Raw genomic sequence first — 18,434 nt, 5'->3', positions numbered from 1 at the left:
AGCCCCGCGTGAAATATGTCCCGGGGGGGCGTGGGCACGGGGTGTTTGCCACGGGACCGGTACGGGGTGATGACCTCGGGACACGGGGGAGACTCGGGGATGGGCCGGGGAGACAGGCTGGGGGCGGTGAGAATGCTCATGGGAACGGGAAGCAGAGTGTTCCCACGGTCCTGTGCAGGGTCGCCGGTGGGCACTGCCGTGGGAGCGGACAGGAAGGATGGCGAGGGGAGATGTGAGTGATGGACTGGAGTGGAGTGCAGGGGGTGGTGGTCCCCGGCCCCCTCACGTTTTCCAGCACCCTGCACCCTGCTCTCCCTCCCAATCACCCACTCAGGACCAGCCACGCGGCCCCGGAGTAGCCCAGCGGGTTTATTATCGGAGAGGGGACATACAGAGCAGCCGTGCCAGCCCAGGGCACTGGGCACCCCGGCACAGCCAGGGCTTGGCACAGAAGCAGAGCTGGGGGAAGCCAAAACAGGGGGCTGCAGGTGCCCCACCGTGGGATCCGTTCCCCCAGGAGCTGCCCCACGGTGCGATCTGTGCTCCCGGGGGGCTGCGGGTGTCCCACAGCAGGATCCATCCATCTGGGGGCTAACGGTGGTCCATGGTGGGATCCATCCCCTCCGGGGATGTGGGCGCTCTGCAGCAGGACCTGTTCTCCCAGGAGCTGCCCCACGGTGGGATCCTTCCCCCCGGACGCTGGAGGCGGCCCACAGCTGGATCCATTCCACCGGAGGCTGTGGGTACCCCACAGCTGGATCCACACCCTCAGGGGCTGTGTGACGGTGGAATCCATCCCCTCGGGGTCTGTGGGTACCCCACGGTGGGATCCATGCCCTCAGGGGCTGCAGGTGCCCCATGGCAGGACTTGTGCCCCCAGGGGCTGGTGGCAGGGATGGAAGGGGATGGCAGGAACGGGTCCTTTTGCCCCTGGTCCATAACGTATATAAATATAGAGGCTGTGTGTATCCATCCTATGTATATATGTACAGCGGGGGGGCACCCCCGTGGTGCCCATCACTGGGGCGTCGGGCCCCTCACTGGAGCCAGGCGTCGCTGTAGAGGGAGCGGGCCTTGGCGTGGCGCCGGGACGCGGCGCTGGCGTTGAGCACGGCCACGCTGCGCCGGCTGGAGCTCACCACGTCCTTCACGAACCCGGCACAGTCGGGACACACGTCCCGCAGCACGGAGCCCTGGGCGTAGATGTGCGGGAATTCCTCCTCCACCCGGCGCCAGCACGGCCCCGACAGCGAACTGCGGTACAGAGCACTCCGTCGGCACCCACCGGGAGCAGGAGGAGGAGGAGTGGGGAGGAATGGGGAGGAAGGCTCAGGGACTCACTGGAAGGGCTCCCTCCGGCGCAGCGGCAGCGCCTTGGGCAGCAGCGAGCCCGGGAGGCTCTCAAAGCCCAGCGCGTAGACGGGAATGTGAGCCAGCTTCTTGGAAGGCATCTTCATCTGCCGGGATGTGGGAGTCAGGACGCGATGGATGGGGACAGGGTGGGATGGGACACGGTTGGGATAGGGCAGGGCAGGGATAGGGACTGGGCAGGGGCAGGGATACGGATGGAGTGGGACAGGGGCAAGGATAAGATGGGGCAGGATAGGGACAGGATGGATCAGAGAAATAGCAGGACACATACAGGGACAAGGCAGGACAAGGATGGGATGGGGCAGGGACAAGGGAGAACAGAGACAGGATAGGACAGGGGCGGGATGGGGCAGAGATAGGGAAAGACAGACAGGGAGGATGCAGGACAGGGATGGGATGAGATGGGGCAGGGACAAGGGAGAACAGAGACAGGACAAGAACAAAATGGGGCAAGGCAGGACTGGGACACAGTGACACTGGCCAGGGCCAGTCCCTTACCTTCAGGCTGCAGGAGCTACAGACAGACCTGGGGACACAAAGAGAGGTGTGATAGTGGGGCCATCACAGGGACCCTCCTGCCACCCTCCCAGCCCTGTGACACGGCACAGTACAGTGCTCACCGCTTGCAGAAGAGACAGGCTGCGGGCCAGGAGAAGAGGGGGAACTTGGCCCTGCAGCAGCAGCAAACCTGCAGGCAGAGTGGGGTGAGTTGGGGTTGGGCGGGGGTACACCTCCACCAACCCTTCTGGTTCCCTGGCCCCATTCCCACCTTCCCTCTCCGCAGGCTGCTGTACAGCTCCTTGCTCTGCAGGAACTTCTCCATCTCAGCCTTGACCAGCACCCTGCGGACATTGATCATCTCCTCCACGGTCAGGGCCAGGCTCTCCACGGGGTGGCTGAACTCCTGCAGGACAGGGGGATGTCACCATGAGCTGTGGCAGAGGGAGCCATGTGCCCACAGTCACGCTTGCCTGGTGTCCCCAGCCCCGGTGTCCCTAGAACCCACCAGCCAGAGGTGCTTGGAGCTAGTGGTGGGGGCAGCGCTGGATCCGTCCTCTGGTCTCTCCTCCACAGCACCGAGAGCAGCCCGGGGCGGTGCTGGCCCATCTGGCAGCTGGTGACAGCTGGCAGGGACAGAGCCTGTGAGGAGGGATCATGGTGAGGCCATGTTACCTGGTGCCACCACTGACACAGGGCATGGCACAGCCCCCTGGGGATGGGGACATGGGGACCTCCAGCAGTACCTGAGCGGGGCCGGGACTCGGGCTGCAGTGGCTCCAGGTCCTGGGGTGCAGCCTGGTCACCCCCCAGCTGGCTCTGCAGCTGTGCCAGGTCCTGCTCTGAGAAGGAGCGATCCCGCTTCAGCGGCACCTCTGTGCCTGGAGAGTCCTCATCCTGCAAGACCATGGGCACCACATCACCCCAGGGACCTGGCACCCCCCGTGTCCCCCCACCTCCAGGGTCCCCCCTTGCCTCTGAGAGGTTCATCTCCTCCATCTCGGCCAGGGTGGGCGCCTTGAGGAGGACGCGTGGCCGTGGGCGTGTGGGCATGGCACTGTCCGGGCACCGAGAGAGCTCGAGGCAGGAGTTGGAGGCCAGGCGGCCAGCACAAGCATGTGGGATGCAGGGCAGGGAGCTGTACCCTGCAGAGGGACAGGCTCAGCACCATGGGGATGGGCACAGAGCTGGCGTGTCACAGCAGGGAGGGGACACTGGTACCTTTCTGCTCCACAGGCCGGAGCTTCCGCTCCTGCCTGATCTCCTCCAGGATCTTCTCATGGAGCGTCCTCTGCTTTTGGGGCAGGGGCCGCAGCCGTCGCTCTGATGCCTGTGGGATGTGTGGACAGGACCTCAAGTGGTAGCCATGGCTCAGGGATGGCACTCCCAGGGTAGGCATGGCATCATGCCAGGGAGATGTCCCAGTGCCAGTGTTCACCTGCTTCAGAGGGGGCCGGGAGCGGATGAAGTCGAGGATGAGCTCATGGGCATCCTTCTTCACCCGTGGGGGGATGTCTCCATCCACCTGGGGAGGGCAGGGGGTCAGTACCAGGCTGGGGCATGGCAGGATGGAGGGTGAGGGGCTGGCACGGTGGCTGTGCTCACCATGACCTTGCGGAGTTTGTAGTTGCGGGCGCGGATGTCCTGCATGAGCATCTCGAAGGGCGTGAGCTGGTACTCAGTGGGCAGCGGGTTGAACTGCTTCTCCTGCACCTTCTTCAGCTTCACGCCATGCCGCAGCTCTCGCATCAGCTGTACCCACAGCCGGGCCTGGGGGGTCACATGGACACCGCGTCAGCACCCACCCACCCATCATGGACCCCATGCCCCAACGTGCCACTGTACCCAGTCGGTGTTGCGCAGGCTGCCCAGCTCCGCTGCCGGCCGCTCCTCCTCTTCCTCATCCTCCTTCAGCTTCTGCAGCAGCTGTTGTGGTACAAGATACTGTCACCCTGCCCTGGTGGTACTGAGGGTCCAACTGAAACCATGTCATGGGGCTGCAGCACTGAGGTACACCCGAAAACACTCACATTCCCAGCTGGCACAGCACTCTGGGAGATGTTATGGCTAAACGCCGGCACCAGCAGCCCTGGTGGGATGGGCAGAGAGGGCACCAGCTGGCTTCCCTGGCTAGGTAGCGGTGCCAGTGGGCACCAACACTCACCTCCTTGGCATCACGGATCTTGGCGAGGAAGGCCATGAGCTCCACAGTCTCAGCGAAGAGCGCACGGCACACAGCCTGGTAGTGCACCGGGGCACCGGCGGGGTCGGCCAGGCGGGCAGCACAGCACCGCATGGCCTGCCCGAAGGTGCGCACAGCGCGTGGCGGTCCCTCGCCCCCCTCCTCCTCCTCCTCCTGCCCCCCATAGCCCTCGTCAGCCGTGGCACAGCCGCTGTCCTCTGAGTCGCTGTTGGTCATCAGGTCAATGAGCTGCTCCAGGCGTGGACTCAGCTCCCGCTCCTCGTTCTCATCCAGCCCCCAGTCCAGTGCCCGGTACACGGCGAAGCCCAGCGACTGCACCATCTGCAGGACATGGCATGGGCTGGGCATCGGATGTACCCTGGCACCAGCTACCCCCCCACCCATCAGCGCTGGGTCCCATCCCAGGACCCATGGGCGAGGGGACCAGGTGGCGGTGCCCACCCCACACTGGCGTGTGATGGCAGATGGGGCCAGTCATTGGCCCCTGCATACCTGGGCTTCGGCGGAGGGCGTCAGCAGCGCGGGCAGGTCTGGGGAAGGAGGGCAGAGTCACCACTTGCACCCACAGCCCCGCACTGGGCATCCTACCCCACATCACCTGGGGATGTGGTACCCACCCAGCTTGGCTGTGAGGTATCCACCCTGAGCAGGTCCCACCCACAGCAGTTTCTACCCCAACCTGAGACTCCCGTTCCTGGCTGCTCCCATCCTGTCCTGGACCCAGGACACAGCTCCATGGGGCAGTGGGCACCAGCACATTGAGTCCTGGCATCAGGCAGTGGCAGCACCGCCTCCAGGGGGGCACATAAGGGGGGCACAGGCATTCCTTTATCACTCACCTCCAGGGCTGGAGGGAGCTGAGAGCTCTGCAACCATGGGGAAATGCCCCTGCATCCCTTTGGGCTGTGGGCACCAGGAGTGTGGGTACTAGGAGTGTGGGCACCAGGAGTGTGAGCACCGGCAGTGTGGGCAGTGGCAGTGTGGGCACTGACATCATGAGCACCAGCAGTGTGGGTACCGGGACTGTGAGCACTGGCAGTGTGGGGACTGGCAGCCACAACTGGAGCATGGCACACACACACACACACACAGAGCCCAGGACATGCTCATGGGCAGCTCAAACTCTCCTGGCAGCCGCAGGACGAGGAACACGAGTGGTCTCTGCAGTGTCCCCAGGGCTTCCAGCTCCACTTCCCGACCATTAGCTCTGCATTGAGCTAATCAATGCGGCAGCTGCAAGGATATGCCAGTCGTGTGCCAGCCAGGAACAGACAGCAAGGGCAGCTCCAATGGTGGTCACAGTGCCACACACAAACCCATCACCAACCCATCTGCCCCAGCCATGCCCAGTTCCCACTGCAGTACCAGCCCTGGGATGCCATCATCGCCCTGTAGTTGGTGCCTGGCCAGCAGGATGAGCCCAGAAGGTCCCAGCAGCTCCCTCCAGCCACTGGGACACAGCTAAGGAGGGAGTTCCTATGGGATAGGGGACTGGAGTGGCTCCAGAGGGTGCTGTTGGTTCACTCAGCGTGGATCCAGCCCCATGGCCAGGTAGAGCTGCCAAGCCACGTGCCACGTTGTTACCACCACCTGCAGCAGTGCCCAGAGGCACCCAGAGCCCTTCCAGCCTCAGGCTTCACTGTGAAGAGGCCTGATTCATCCCTGGGGAGATGGCTCAGGTTGGCACAGAAGTGACCTGGTAGGAGGAGGCAGCACGGTGTCACTGGCACAGTATCACTGGCATGGTGGCACTGGCAAGTGACACCGTCTCCAGCCCCAGAGTGGCTCAGGGTAGGGCGTGGGGCCATTCCCAAGCAGGACCAGTAGAGCCGGTGTGACCACACCATGCCCAGATGCCACAGGCACGTGCTGTGCCCGTGTGTGTCCCTGCCTTGGGTATGGAGATGCCCAACACACCCTGGCGTCTGCCCGGTCACCGGCATCAAGGCCATTCGGTGACCCCACAGCACCGGCCCCTGTGGCCTCGCTGTTGGATGAGACAGGTGGAGCATTGGCTGCACTCCAGGTGCTCCTGGAGCCTCCCAGTGTCACCGCTGGCAGCCGGCCCAGCCTAGTGACACCCCAGAACCGTCACAGCTGTGACTGGCAGTGCCAGTCTCCCACGGAGAGATGGTTGGGAGGCTGAAGGTCGGAGATGGGGCTGTCCAGTGTGCAACACACAGGGGGCTGGGGCAGGACGAAGTGCCCTGCATGTGCAGGTGTGGACGACCCATGGATGTCCCTGTGGGTGTCCCCGTGTCTGTCTGACCTTGCCGTGTGTGACCTGCAGCCTCACGGTGGATGCCAGGACCACGCACACCCCTACATCCAGGTCCAGCCTCATTGGGTTAGCCGGGAGGCCCTGCCGGTGCCAGTGTCGGTGCCACACCAGCCCTGGACCCCGAATTCATCAGCCCATCTTCCCCGCCAATCCCGGCAGTGCCGGTGCCAGTCCCCACCGCCGGGGCCAGGGCTTGGGGCTCACCCCTGTCCCCGCCTTTGCCACCTTCCTGCCCCACGGTGGTACTGTCCCTCTCTCCATCCTCACAGTCTCTCCCAGCTTCTCCAGTGCCCTCCCTGCACCGCTCCCCTGCGGCCCTTGCCTCTGTGCCTGCCGCCCCGCGATGTCGCTTCTCCTGCCTATCCGTCGCTCTCAGTACAGGTCCTTCTCCACCGGCGCCGGTCCCTCCCGCCAGGGCCGCTGCAGTTGCCCCCCCTGCAGCCGATATCCCTCGTCCCTCTGCGTCCCCGACGCCGGTGCAGCACCCCCTGCCGGTGCCGGTAAGTCCCGGTGCCGGTAAGTCTCAGGTGCCCGCTCTTTATGCTGGTAAGACCCAGTGCCCCGGGTCCCAGGGCCCGTAAGTCCCAGTGCCTGTAAGTCTCGGTGCTGGTAAGCCCAGTGCCTCACTCCGGTACCAGTAAGCCCCGGTGCCGGTAAGTCCCGATATGCCGGGTCCCGGTGCTGGTAAGCCCCGATGCCGGTGCCCCGTTCCTGGTGCCGGCAGGCCCTGGTCCTGCTAAGCCCCGGTGCCAGTAAGTCCAGGTGCCCGGGTCCCAGGCCCAGGAAGCTCCTGTGCCCCGGTGCCGGTGCCTCGCTCTCGGTGCCGGTAAGTCCTGGTGCCGGTAAGCCCTGGTAAGCCCCAGTGCCGTTAAACCCCGGGTCCCGGTAAGCTCCGATAAGCTGTGGTAAACCCCGGCGCCCCGCTCCCGCGGTGCCGGTAACTCCTGGTGCTGGCAAGCCTCGGTGCCTCGCTCCGGTGTCTGTAAGCCCCGATGCCCCGGTAAACCCCAGCAAGTCCCGGTGCCCGTAAGCCCCGGTAAGCCCCGGTAAGCCCCGCTCGGGGGTGCCGTCCCGTCCCCCTCCGCGCGGGCACCGCCCGCTCCCGCCCCTCCCGTGCAGCGGCGGCCTCACCGTGCGGCGGGGCGGGCAGGCGGAGGGAGCCGTCGGCGCGGAGGCGGATGTCGGCGGTGCGGAGCGGCGCGGGGGCCACGGGGGCGGCGGCGGCGGCGCGGCAGCCCTGGAAGCAGAGCGCCCAGGCCTGCTCCTCGTTCAGCGGCTGCTCGTAGCACTTCAGCACCTCCTCCAGGGACAGCTCCCGCGGCGGCCCCGCGCCCGCCCGCGCCATCGCCCCATCCCGCACCGCCGAGCGCGGCGGGCGGGGGACACGGGGCGGGGGAGCGCAAGGACACGCCCCCGAACGGCCACGGCCACGCCCACGCCATCGGCCCGTCCCGTCCCGCACCGCCGGGAGCGCGGGGGGGCGGGGACACGGGGACAGGCCCCGCCCACCGCCCCGGCCACACCCACCACCCCGGTGCCGGCACCGCCGGGGGCACCCGCCGGGAGGGGCCGCGGCGGCGCCGGGGGGCACGGGCGGATCGGGACGGCGTGAAGCTCGGTGTGGTACGGTGCGGTACGGCACGGTACGGTACGATACGGTATGGTACGGTGCGGCACGGCACGTTACGACACGGCTCGATATGTATGGCACAACTTGGTACGGTGTGGCAAGGCTCGGTATGCCATGGCATGACTCTGTGCTGTGTGGCACTGCATGGTATCGCGTGGCACTGTACAGTGTGGCACACTCCGTACAGTGTGGCATGGCTCGTTAGAGTGTGGCACGGCACAGCACAGCTCAGTACAGTATGGCATGGCTCAGAATGGCACAGCTTGGCATGGCACGCCACAGCACGGCACGTCACAGCTCAGTTCGGGATGGCACAGCTCAGCACGGGACGGTACATCACAGCATGGCCCAACTCGGCCTGCCCAGGCTATAGGACTGGGTACAGGGAGTGGCTGCCCCGGGTTACCTGGGTGTAGGGTGCAGGGCACACACCTGGGCAGAGGGCAGAGGGCACAGGGCGTGGGTGCCCCAGGCATGGGGTGCAGGGCACGTGACGAGGGGCAGTGCCCGGGGTGGGTGCAGGGCAGTGCTGGCTGACACCCCATGGGACATAAGAGCCCCATTCACCCCGAGAGGATCAGGGTGGCCACAGCACATGGCTCAGCCCTAGCCCTGGCTCCCACCCCACAGAGTACACGTGCCATGTGTGGAGCAGCGGGTGGAGGGACACGATAGCCTTGGGACTGGGGTCACCTGGGGACACAGAGCAGGAGTGAGGGCAGGAACCCAGGATGCCAGCACCCATGCGGACACCTCCCATGAGGCACCTGCCTGTGGGGTGCTGGGAAGCCTGGGGAGCTCAGCTGGGATTGAGAGGGAAAAGCCAGGCTGGGACAGGAAAACTCCTCAGAGGGAAGGAGAAGAACTCCAGATGCCAGAATGTGGTTTGTGCATGGCCAGGAGCAGCAGGAGCAGGTTGAAGGTGCCAGGATGAGATGGAATCTCTAGGGAGACAATGTCCCTTGGGAATGTGGTGTGGGGATGGCATTCTACAGCCACTGGGAATGGCTGGCATGGCATGGTGCTGATGATGGGATTGCTCTGGGGCATCAGCTGGTCCCTCTGGACACATGGGGAGGGCAGGATTGTGCTGGCAGAGCAGAAAGGACAACCAGTCCATGAGAAAGGTCAGAGGGAGCACATGAACACTCTTGTCATGATGAGCTTCCCATTTCCATGATGGAAGGAGCTTAAAAAACACTGTCTCAGCTCCATTAACCCATGAGCATAAACTGGGATCAATCCCAGAGCTGTGCTGGCTGAGCTGGGAGGAGGACAGAGCAGGGACATAGATTCTATTTGTCCCACATAGCCAAAGGAGCTGCAGGGCCAGAGACCACTGGCAAAGAGCCTGGGATGGAGGAGAAATGCCCTTCAGTGCCCATCCCAGAGAACCTGAGGAGTGCCAGCCCCATCTTTAGGAAATAAAATGGGAGAGTGGAGCTGGAATACTGTGAAATGCAGCCCTGTACAGTGCCCTGGGGTTTGGGAAAGGGGAGGATGGACACAAATGCATCTCTTGGATTGCTCAAATGCACCATATCCAGGTGGGAGCATGTTACAGGGAGTCGGGAGCACAGTGCCAGCTTCATCCGCAGCTGCATCCACATGGAATGGCACGTCTCCAGCCCCTGGAGCAGCTCATGGCCACAATGCTGACACCTGGCTCTGGTTTGAGAGATTTGAATGCAACGTTTGCCCTATAATCAGCTGTTTTGGAGCCTGCCTGGGAGGCGACTTCCCGGGAGGAAAGCCCACCAGAGCAGGGCTGTGCAGTGCCGGGTGCCAGCTTTCCATCGCCTCCGGACACAGCCGGGGCGGCACCGGCAGGGAGGGGAGCGGGGAGGACGTGCGGCGTTTGAAGGCGAGGATAACCCACCCTGCAGGATTCATGGGATGGCATTTGCATGACAAAGCACGGAGCCTTTTGCTTTGGGTAAATCTGCAATTAATATGGAATCGCGGCATAATTAAAAGCTACCAGCGTGGAAAACTCAAACGGAAGCCAAGCGTGTATGTGGATGAGGAAAATAGAATTAAAAATGAAAGATAAAAGAAAAAAATATGAAGAGTTTGGGAAAGGGTGTCAGAGTGATATGGGAGGGTTGGAATTCCTGGTTCCTTCAGTGTGGAATCAGGAAGAGAGGGGCACGGAGGTGGGATGGAGGGCAGACAGAACCCTTCCCCAGCCACCTGCAGCTGTGTGCCGTGTTTCCTTGGGGATATGCCATTCCCATGGGTTTCAACTCTCATATGCAAAAAATTTCCTTAAAAAGCCACAGGAACCTGGAATAAGCGCATGGAGAACCTGTGGGGTGGACGTGCCTCTCTCATTTTCCTTCCATGCTGCAATAAACTGGGAACATGGAAGGAGGGGGCATTTGACAGGACAGTTTCCTACTGCTGCATGCTGGCCTTGAATGTGGCTGGAGTTTAAAGTGGGATGCTCTGAGGGACACCTTGGGGACATTTGGGGACCATCCTGGAGGCATTGGGAACACCCTCGGAGAGCTCGGAACACACTGAGGACCTTGGGATCACCATGACGGTCTTAAGGTTACCCCTGGGGGCACATTGGAGACCTCAAGGCCACTTGGGTGACCTTGGGGACAACCTTGAGGATGCCGTAGGGACTTTGGGGATACACTGGGGGTGGCATGGAGACCTTGGGGCCACCATAGGGACCTTGGGAACATCGTGGGGATCTTGAGGACACTGAGGGCACACAATGGGAACCCTGGGCAGTGATGAGCTCTTGACTGTACCTCCTGATGTCGCCTTGTTGTGTTCCATCACAGGAATGGTTTCCCCTGGTTTTCCTTCCTTGGCCAAACCAGAGTCCCTGACCCAGTGTTCCATAGCACTCACTGCTCTTAGACTTTCTGATTCCCTGGAATGCCCCAGCCAGTCCCAAGGCAATGAACTCCCGCACTGGATACTGGCACTTGGATCATCCTGAGGGGACACTGACCCCATCCCGCTGCCTTCCCACCACATAACACCCCTGTGTAAGCAGGTCCAAAGTCAGGTGGTACCAGGTTCCCTGGACACTAATGCTGTGAGAGCTTCCTGGTGTCCATGTGAATAAACCTCAGGAGTATCCTGGAATGCCAAGCTCTCGGTTGGACACCTGCTGGGGCTGGCCCAATGGGGCATCCCAAAATCTGAGGCTGCCCTAAACTTGACAATGGCATCCTGAGGGGTTAACGTATCTCAGGAATGTGACTCTGGCAAGGGTTCCCAAACTCGGTGCTGTGGGGTCTCTCTGCAGCCTCCCCGGCACCAGCTGCCGGACTCGCTGGCACTGCCAGGAAGTGTTCTCCAGCTCTTGGCGCGCGTGCTGCTGACTCACCCCTGCCAGGGCCAGCTCAAAATGAACCATCCCACGGCCAATTCTGGCAGGAGCTGATTCCCGATGGTGGGTACACCTTCCTGTAAGGGATCACTACTGCTGCTCTGAGCCCTCCACTGGGCACGCGGACAGTGGCTGACAGCTGTGGTTCATCGCCAGGGAGGATAGGACCAGAGGGAAAATCCCTCTGGGAATTCTACACTGCTTCCTATGGAACCTTACAGCCATTCAGGACTTAAAGGGAGCTGAGAAAAAAGAGAGAGAGAGGTTTTGGAAAAGGGCGTGGAATGACAGGAAAAGGGGCAATGGCTTCCCACTGCCACATGACAGGGTTAGGTGGGATACTGGGAGGCAATTCTTGGCTGTGAGGGTGGGGAGGCCCTGGCACAGGTTGCCCAAAGAAGCTGTGGCTGCCCCATTCCTGGAAGTGTTCAAGGCCAGTTTGGACGGGGCTTGGAGCAACCTGGTGTAGTGGAAGGTGATTCCTGTAGTGCTAGTGATTCCTCCCTTTGGGAATTCCAGCCGCTCTTGTCCCTGGGTGGGGCACAAGTCAGCAGCATCCTGAGCACCGAGGGACACGGGGCTACGAGGGCCACATCTAGACAGGATCACAGCCCCTCACCCGTGTTCCTGCATATCTCCCCACATCCCGTCGCGTGCTCCCACAGTCCCCTCTCCAGCCACAGCCGCAGTCCCCACCCCTCTCCCGCCGCCCTCCGCAACATGCCAGCCCCTCCTACCAAGATGGCGGCAGGGGGCGGGACCAAACCGTTCTTTCAGCCAATAGACAGAAGCGGCAGGGCGGGCGTGACCACGCCTCTCTTCCCTGCCAGCCAATGGGGAGAGGAGGGCTCGGCCGGCGGTAGCCAATGGCGGCGCGGGTCGGTGTGGCGGGAAGCGGCGGCGCGCGATGGCGGGCGCGGGCGGGCGGAGCTGGCGGGACCTGCTCGGTACGTGGGGCTGAGCGGCACCGGGGGGAGCTCCGGGAGAGCCCCGGCTGGGCCGGGGGGCAATGTCCCCCCTCTTCCCAAATATGCCCCATCTCTCTGCCCTCATACCCCCCCCCGCCCTGATACATCCACTCTGCCCTGCTACGCTCCCATCCTCATACACACACCTCTGCCCACTTCAAACAGCCCCCCGTGCCCTCATACACCCCCCCCGTGCCCTCATACACCCCTCGACTTTGTACAGCCCCCCTGCCATCATACGCCCCTCCCGCCCATCTCAACCCCCCCTTCTGCCCACCTCTAACACCCACCTCTGGTCTCCTCGTACAGATCTCCCTGCCCTCCTGCCGCACTCCATACGCTCCCCTCTGCCTTCCTCCTAACCCTTTGCTGTCATACACCCGGCTGTCCTCATGCACTCCATCTGCCTTCATACGGGCCCCTCTCTCTGCCCTCGTACATCCCCCCTCTGCCCTCATACCCCAGCAGCAGGGAACAGAAGGTGTCCTTGGGGGCTGTGGGAACAAGCTGTGGTCATAAAACAAACCCAAACTTCTCAGCAGGGAGAGCCAGGAAGCAGAAAAGCTCCTTTGGGAGCGGATCAGAGCTCCAGGAAGCGGCTCTGAGGCTGCTGGATCACCACCAGAACCTGACTGACCTCCTCCTGGAGGTAGGAGCCAGATGGTTCGAGGGGGGTCATGGTCCAGCTGGGATGGTGGAAGATCCCAACTGGAGGTGGGTTCCACCAGCTGTGCAGTGAATGTCCCAGGAACACAGTTTTCATGACACATGGAAAGAAAAACCAACACTGTAGGAGTAAGCTGAAGTTTGGAGGTCTGTGTTGCCAAAATGAGATTATTTTCTTTTTCCTTTATGTTCTGCACTTACAGACTGAAAATACTTAAGCATGGTTTGGATTAGGGACAAAGAGAAATCCAGCATGTTTTTCTTGGAGTCAGAACTGGCTTCTTGTGAATCTAGGGGAAAAAATCAGGAGAGACTTGGGGTTTCTCTGAATTATCAACCATTTCTGACTACCCTGACTGTCTTCATGACAACCTAGACTTGACCCAACCTTCTGATTTGGCCGCATTCTTCCTCTCCTCACACAGTTTTGATTTTACAGCTGCAACAGACTCTGCAAATACCTCCCATACTTCAGGATCTTTCTTTCTCTACAGAGTATTTGCCTTTATAAAAATAAAGGGGAGATTTCACTAGAAAAGGATCCAACATTTGGACATGTTTCATCAAATATTTATGGCCATATGGCTTCACGGAAAGGACTTCAAAGATGGGAATTACAAAAATTCTGCTCCTGGCACTGCTGCTGAGCTCTTGGATGCTGGGGGGTGAGGAACTCTGACCTGTGTCTCCTTTTTTCTGCACGAAATGACAATAACTATACATATATCTCTTGCAAGGTGCCCTGAAATCTGTGGTATTTCATTCTCATGGGGGAAGTCAGTGCTAATTTCACTTCAGTTGCTCCAGCAGTGCCAGAGCTTTAGAGGGAATAGGTTTGTAAATGTGTGTAACAGACATCTAAGGGGTTTTTTTGCTTCCAGGTGGGAGATTCAGCCAAACCAAGTGTGCAGGATGGCACAGAGCAGCTGGGAGTATCATCAGAGTCATTTATAGGTGAGTATCTACTGGGGATACAGTGAGGAAGAATTCCTCCCATACTGAATGTTTGCCTGTTAAATGCAACACCACTTTTACTTTCTTTTCATTGTTCTGGTCTTTTTCTTACTTACCTGCTGATGACACCCCTGGCAAGGTGTCAGTCCTTGAATACTTTTGTTATTTGAAAGTGTTACAAGGCTAAAACACAAAAATCTGCTTCTCAGGGACATTCCATCTCTGTGGCTGTTCTTCCCCTGTTTTATGTATAGTAAAGGAATCATACATGGAAATAAAAATTATTTACCCTGTACAATGGATGACATTTGTGCTGAAAGGGGTTTGAGCTGTGGGATTTTGTCTTTGAAGTGTCCAAAGCCAGGTTGGATGGGGCTTGAAGCAATCTGGTTTAGCAGAAGGTGTTCCTGCCCATGGCGTGGGGTGGGATGACATGAGCTTTAAGGTCCCTTCTGACCCAAACCATTCCATGATTCATAGCCAGGTTTTCAAACCCTTTTTCCTCCCATGTTGACAGCTTTCTGCTTTGTTGTTTTGTTCAGTGTCTGTTCTGCAGGAACAGGCCTCCAAACTGGACGTGCCCACAGCAACCTTGGCAGCCAAAACCGCCGTTACCAACATAGAGTGGATCTGCCAGGCTCCTGCCAGCCCCTCTCCAGTGCCACTGCTGAGCTTGGACCAGAGAGTAAGGGGGAAGGGTTAAATTTAATTTATCTAGAGAACAGCAATGTTAGGTTTGACTTTAAGCCCAGTTTATTTGCTCTGATAAAGCCCCCAAACACGGAGGGCCCGAGTGGACAATTATTCACTGATGTGTCTGATTCGCTCGCAGAAGTGCAAGATGTGTAAGAAGTTTGGGCCTTTTCTGTGAATTCTCTCCACCATTTAACCCTTTAAAAAGCAGCAATCAGGGAAAGCAACAAATTATTTTTCTAAGAACGCGTTATTCACAAAAGGAATTATTTCTGCTTCATTTCCGGTGTGATGCCAGAAGAGGTTGTCTTCCTTGCTTCAGATGGTGAAGGATTTGCTGGCAAACAATGTGTTCTGTCGCTCCCTCTTCTGCCAAGAAATGTGGAAAATGAAGGTAATCACTCAAGGAGAAACAGTGTGGCATTATAGACCATGAGATTTTATCTGTGGGATGTGACGTCCCTGAATTCCATAGAATGACTGTGGTCTTCCTGACCTGCCAGAAGTGTGATATGAATTATAAATGTTAGGTGGTTTTGTTGTTTTGTTTATTTTAAAGCAAGTTCAGTGGGAAATTCCTTGTCTCTGCTTTTTCACAGGACTCAGTTGAGGTTTGGCATTAGGTGAGTTATTAGAAACTGCCTCAAAGGAGTGTTGGAAGCACCTTGGTGATCAAATGCTGGTATGGGGAGCTCTCCAGGTCCAGTGCAGAAGCTCCCAGCTGGCTGTGGGGTGACCCAGTCCCAAAGTCCTTCACGTGCTTTACCAACAATAGTCCTTCTGTCTTTGCAGTCCTGGTTCTCCACCCAGCTTATCTGGGAATGTTGATAAGACAAAGTGAGGTCACAGAGAAAGAGATAGCAGATAACAGGTTGTGTTTCCTCACAAATGGGATGTCTTGATTTCATTTGGGTTTGTTTTGTGAAGTTGTGAGGGGAGTTCAGGGCTTTTTGTGAGTAGGGCAGTTCTGATTCATTGCTGTTCTGATGGGAAAGGAGGAAGAGGCTGATCTGCTTGGATAAAGTGCTCTGGTCTCACATATCTGCTCCTGGGCTGAAAATAGACTCTGTGTGTTTCGTAGGCTGATTAAGATCTTCTGGTCCCGGGGCAGACATGGGATAAGTGGTAGATAAGTGCTGCCCTGTAACTGAGGATGTTACAGTAAGAATTAGGTTGTGAAGACAAAGTATGTGGGCGAGTTTGGGGTCAGAGTATGAGGTAGCTGCTGGTGGCTGCAGAAAGCTCCCAGGGCTTTGGCTTTTCCCCTGTGCCCAAGGTTCCCAAATGCCTCTTCCTTCCCAAGGTGGGAAGGTTTGGGTTCTATCTGGAATGAGTAGAAGCTGCTGCTGCACCTTTTCCCTGCCAGGTGCACCCTGCAGTGGTGTTTTGCTGGCTCAGGACTCTCTTGGACATGCTGTCCCAGGCAGGAGCTGGAAGGGATGTTGCAGGGCAGCAATTTGATCCACATGGGAGCGATGTCTGGTGCAGATTTTTGACAAAGGTTCATTTTTCCCCTTGGTCCATTGGCCTCTCTGCCTGGATGATTTCAGTGTTGCTTCGTGTAGTCTCCTACAATCCCAGTCTATATTGGGATATAGATTTGAGAGCAGCAAACTCGTTCCATAGAGACTAATAAATAGTTAATACACTAAAAGACAATTCTGTAATCTGGATCTGGATCTGAATTAACAAGACCTGAAACTCAGCACTGTTACCTGTTTCGTGGAATATCTACTACTCCTTTGAATGTGCAGAATCTGCATTATTCTGCAGGAAAAATATGGATATATAAATTACTTGTCCATGAAAATTTAAACTGATGCATCTACAACTGTAAACCATCCAAAATCTGTAGGAAGGGAAAAGCAAATGTAATCTTTCCTCATTGGGCATTTCCTGGGGTATCAGGTTTAAATTTTAGCAACTTCTGGATAGTTTGAATAAACAGAATTCAGCTTTATTTTTTATATATCACTTGCATCAGCTAAATGTAACCTGTGACCTAATGGTAACATCTCTTTAGGAGCCTCCAATGCTGGAAGTCGTGTGGCACCTGCACAGCAGTGACATCGCTGGACTGGCAGATCTGCTGGAGAGGTGAGCAGAGCTTTGTGGCTTTGCAGATGTATTTAATCTCTTAAAGCCTATTGAAATATAATCAGGGATTAGTCATGAGTATTCTGGACCCAGGATATAGTCAAGTGCTGGCAAGGGATCAGATTAGCAGGATTAAGAAGTTACTGTGGGTTTGAGAGGTTACTCTGGGATGATTAGCCCAGTTTAGATGCAGTGCCTTGTTGATGTCCACCAAATGAGCTGCTGGACTTGAGAAGAAGTCTTGCTCTACAGAATTTGGGTACTTCCATCTTCACAAAACCTTATATTTCTGATCTGGCAGAGTTAATCTTCAGAGAGTAGTTAGTCTAAGAATTTTATTTTTAATTTCCTGTTTCCCCCCCCCAAGTGTTACAGGCCAGGTTGGATGGGGCTTGGAGCAAACTGGTCTAGTGGAAGGTGTTCCTGGCAGGGGGTGGAATTGGATGGTCTCTCAGGTCTCTTCCAACCCAAACCATTCCGTGATTCCATGGTACAGAGCTAAAAAGAGTGTGTATATATGTATATAAACAGTATATACAGAATTATCCTTTGTGAAGTTTGTTTCCTTATGGTGTCAAAGAAACATTGCAATAATCTTTTAGGCTTTTGATACTGGTTTACTCGTTCATGATGAAAGCCTTCAGTGCCCACTGTGCTTCACTCTTAAGGGAACCAAAGACATAGATTAAGACCTGAATTTCTTTTTTAAAGCATTTTAATCCAAGTATCTTAGAAATTGGAACTGAAGTTCTTCTAACAGAGCTTTCTCAGTGGAAACACTTTCATATCAGACATAAGGAAATACCTAGATGCACAATTTAACTTGCATTTTTGCCTTTGTGTGTGTGTGTGTTGTAGGATCTTTTTATAAAGCAAATAATATAAAAAGCAACTGTTTGTAAAGCAAATGTGCTGGTCCAAATTAAATAAATGAAATGCCACATTTAGGGCAGAGTGCACGAGTGGCTCTTCCCCGAGCCCAGAGGATGGTGGTGGAGATAACAAGGAAGCAGGAGGGACTGAACTGAAGGTGTTTTTGTGTGTTCCAGGAGTCCAGCAGGCCCTGCAGTGGTGGAGTGGCTGTGTAGTGGCCTCTGTGGGATCTGCCAGCAGGCTGGGAATGTCCCATCTGGGGACACGGAGCTGGCACAGCACCTTCTCTCAGGCAAGTCCCTCATCTGTGCACGGGGCAAGACCTTGGAGGTGTAAAAACACAAGCCTCACTTTGTGTTTTCTTACCTTGTGTCAGTGAGGGGAATATATTTTTTATACATTTGGCAAATTTAGCAATTTTTTCCCCTTAAAAAAATGATTGGTTTGAATTTTTCCATCCCTTGGAGTTACAGTAACACAAGAAAATGTATTTGGGAAGTGTGTGTGGCAAGGGCTGATACACTGTATGACACATGCAAAGTGTCAGAGAGATTTTGGACCACAAATATTTGAGAGTTCCATTCTCCCTCTGTCATTTCCTATTATTTATTTTCTAATTTTATTTAGGAAAAAATCCCCTCCAGCCCCTCTGAGTTCTGCAGTGGTCACCTGTGAATTCTTTAGTCTTTACAATCCTTTAATTTCTGGATCCTTTTTCCTGGGAGTAATTTTACTCCAAGACAATAAATTATTCCTGCTAAGTGGTGAACGAGGCTTTTCAGACACTGTTTGGACAGGTGGGAGGGGAAAGAGCAGGTGATCTGTGTGCAAGGGGGCTGCTGAAA

General features: G+C 57.1%; 2 protein-coding genes across 5 annotated transcripts in view; one reads left to right on the top strand and one right to left on the bottom strand.

The window, feature by feature from the left end:
* Nucleotides 1-353: 353 nt before the first annotated feature.
* SPIRE2 (spire type actin nucleation factor 2) lies at nt 354-7,756 on the bottom strand. Its single transcript, XM_051805939.1, has 15 exons — nt 7,485-7,756; nt 4,565-4,602; nt 4,034-4,393; nt 3,715-3,795; nt 3,475-3,639; nt 3,308-3,394; nt 3,091-3,199; nt 2,845-3,014; nt 2,616-2,766; nt 2,378-2,511; nt 2,141-2,275; nt 1,992-2,059; nt 1,870-1,897; nt 1,342-1,457; nt 354-1,254 (listed from the first exon to the last, which is right to left on the bottom strand). Exons 1-15 carry the CDS (start codon nt 7,696-7,698, stop codon nt 1,038-1,040), a joined length of 2,073 nt encoding a protein of 690 aa, XP_051661899.1. The 5' UTR covers nt 7,699-7,756; the 3' UTR covers nt 354-1,037.
* A 4,489-nt stretch (nt 7,757-12,245) lies between these two features.
* Nucleotides 12,246-18,434, top strand: part of FANCA (FA complementation group A) — a 33,201-nt gene continuing 27,012 nt past the window's right edge. For 2 of the 4 annotated variants that reach the window (XM_051805933.1, XM_051805934.1), the window contains exons 1-7: nt 12,246-12,285; nt 12,846-12,955; nt 13,854-13,926; nt 14,469-14,611; nt 14,918-15,013; nt 16,643-16,716; nt 17,766-17,881. In XM_051805933.1, coding sequence (XP_051661893.1) covers nt 12,246-12,285; nt 12,846-12,955; nt 13,854-13,926; nt 14,469-14,611; nt 14,918-15,013; nt 16,643-16,716; nt 17,766-17,881 — 652 coding nt within the window. The remainder of the gene's footprint in view (nt 12,286-12,845; nt 12,956-13,853; nt 13,927-14,468; nt 14,612-14,917; nt 15,014-16,642; nt 16,717-17,765; nt 17,882-18,434) is intronic. The other 2 variants (XM_051805935.1, XM_051805932.1) reach the window with 1 other exon arrangement.

This window comes from Manacus candei, unplaced genomic scaffold (genome assembly GCF_025592945.1).
Source record: "Manacus candei isolate 608988 ecotype Guabito, Panama unplaced genomic scaffold, ASM2559294v1 h1tg000065l, whole genome shotgun sequence".
NCBI lineage: Eukaryota > Metazoa > Chordata > Aves > Passeriformes > Pipridae > Manacus > Manacus candei.
This window is presented reverse-complemented; position numbering and strand designations above follow the sequence as displayed.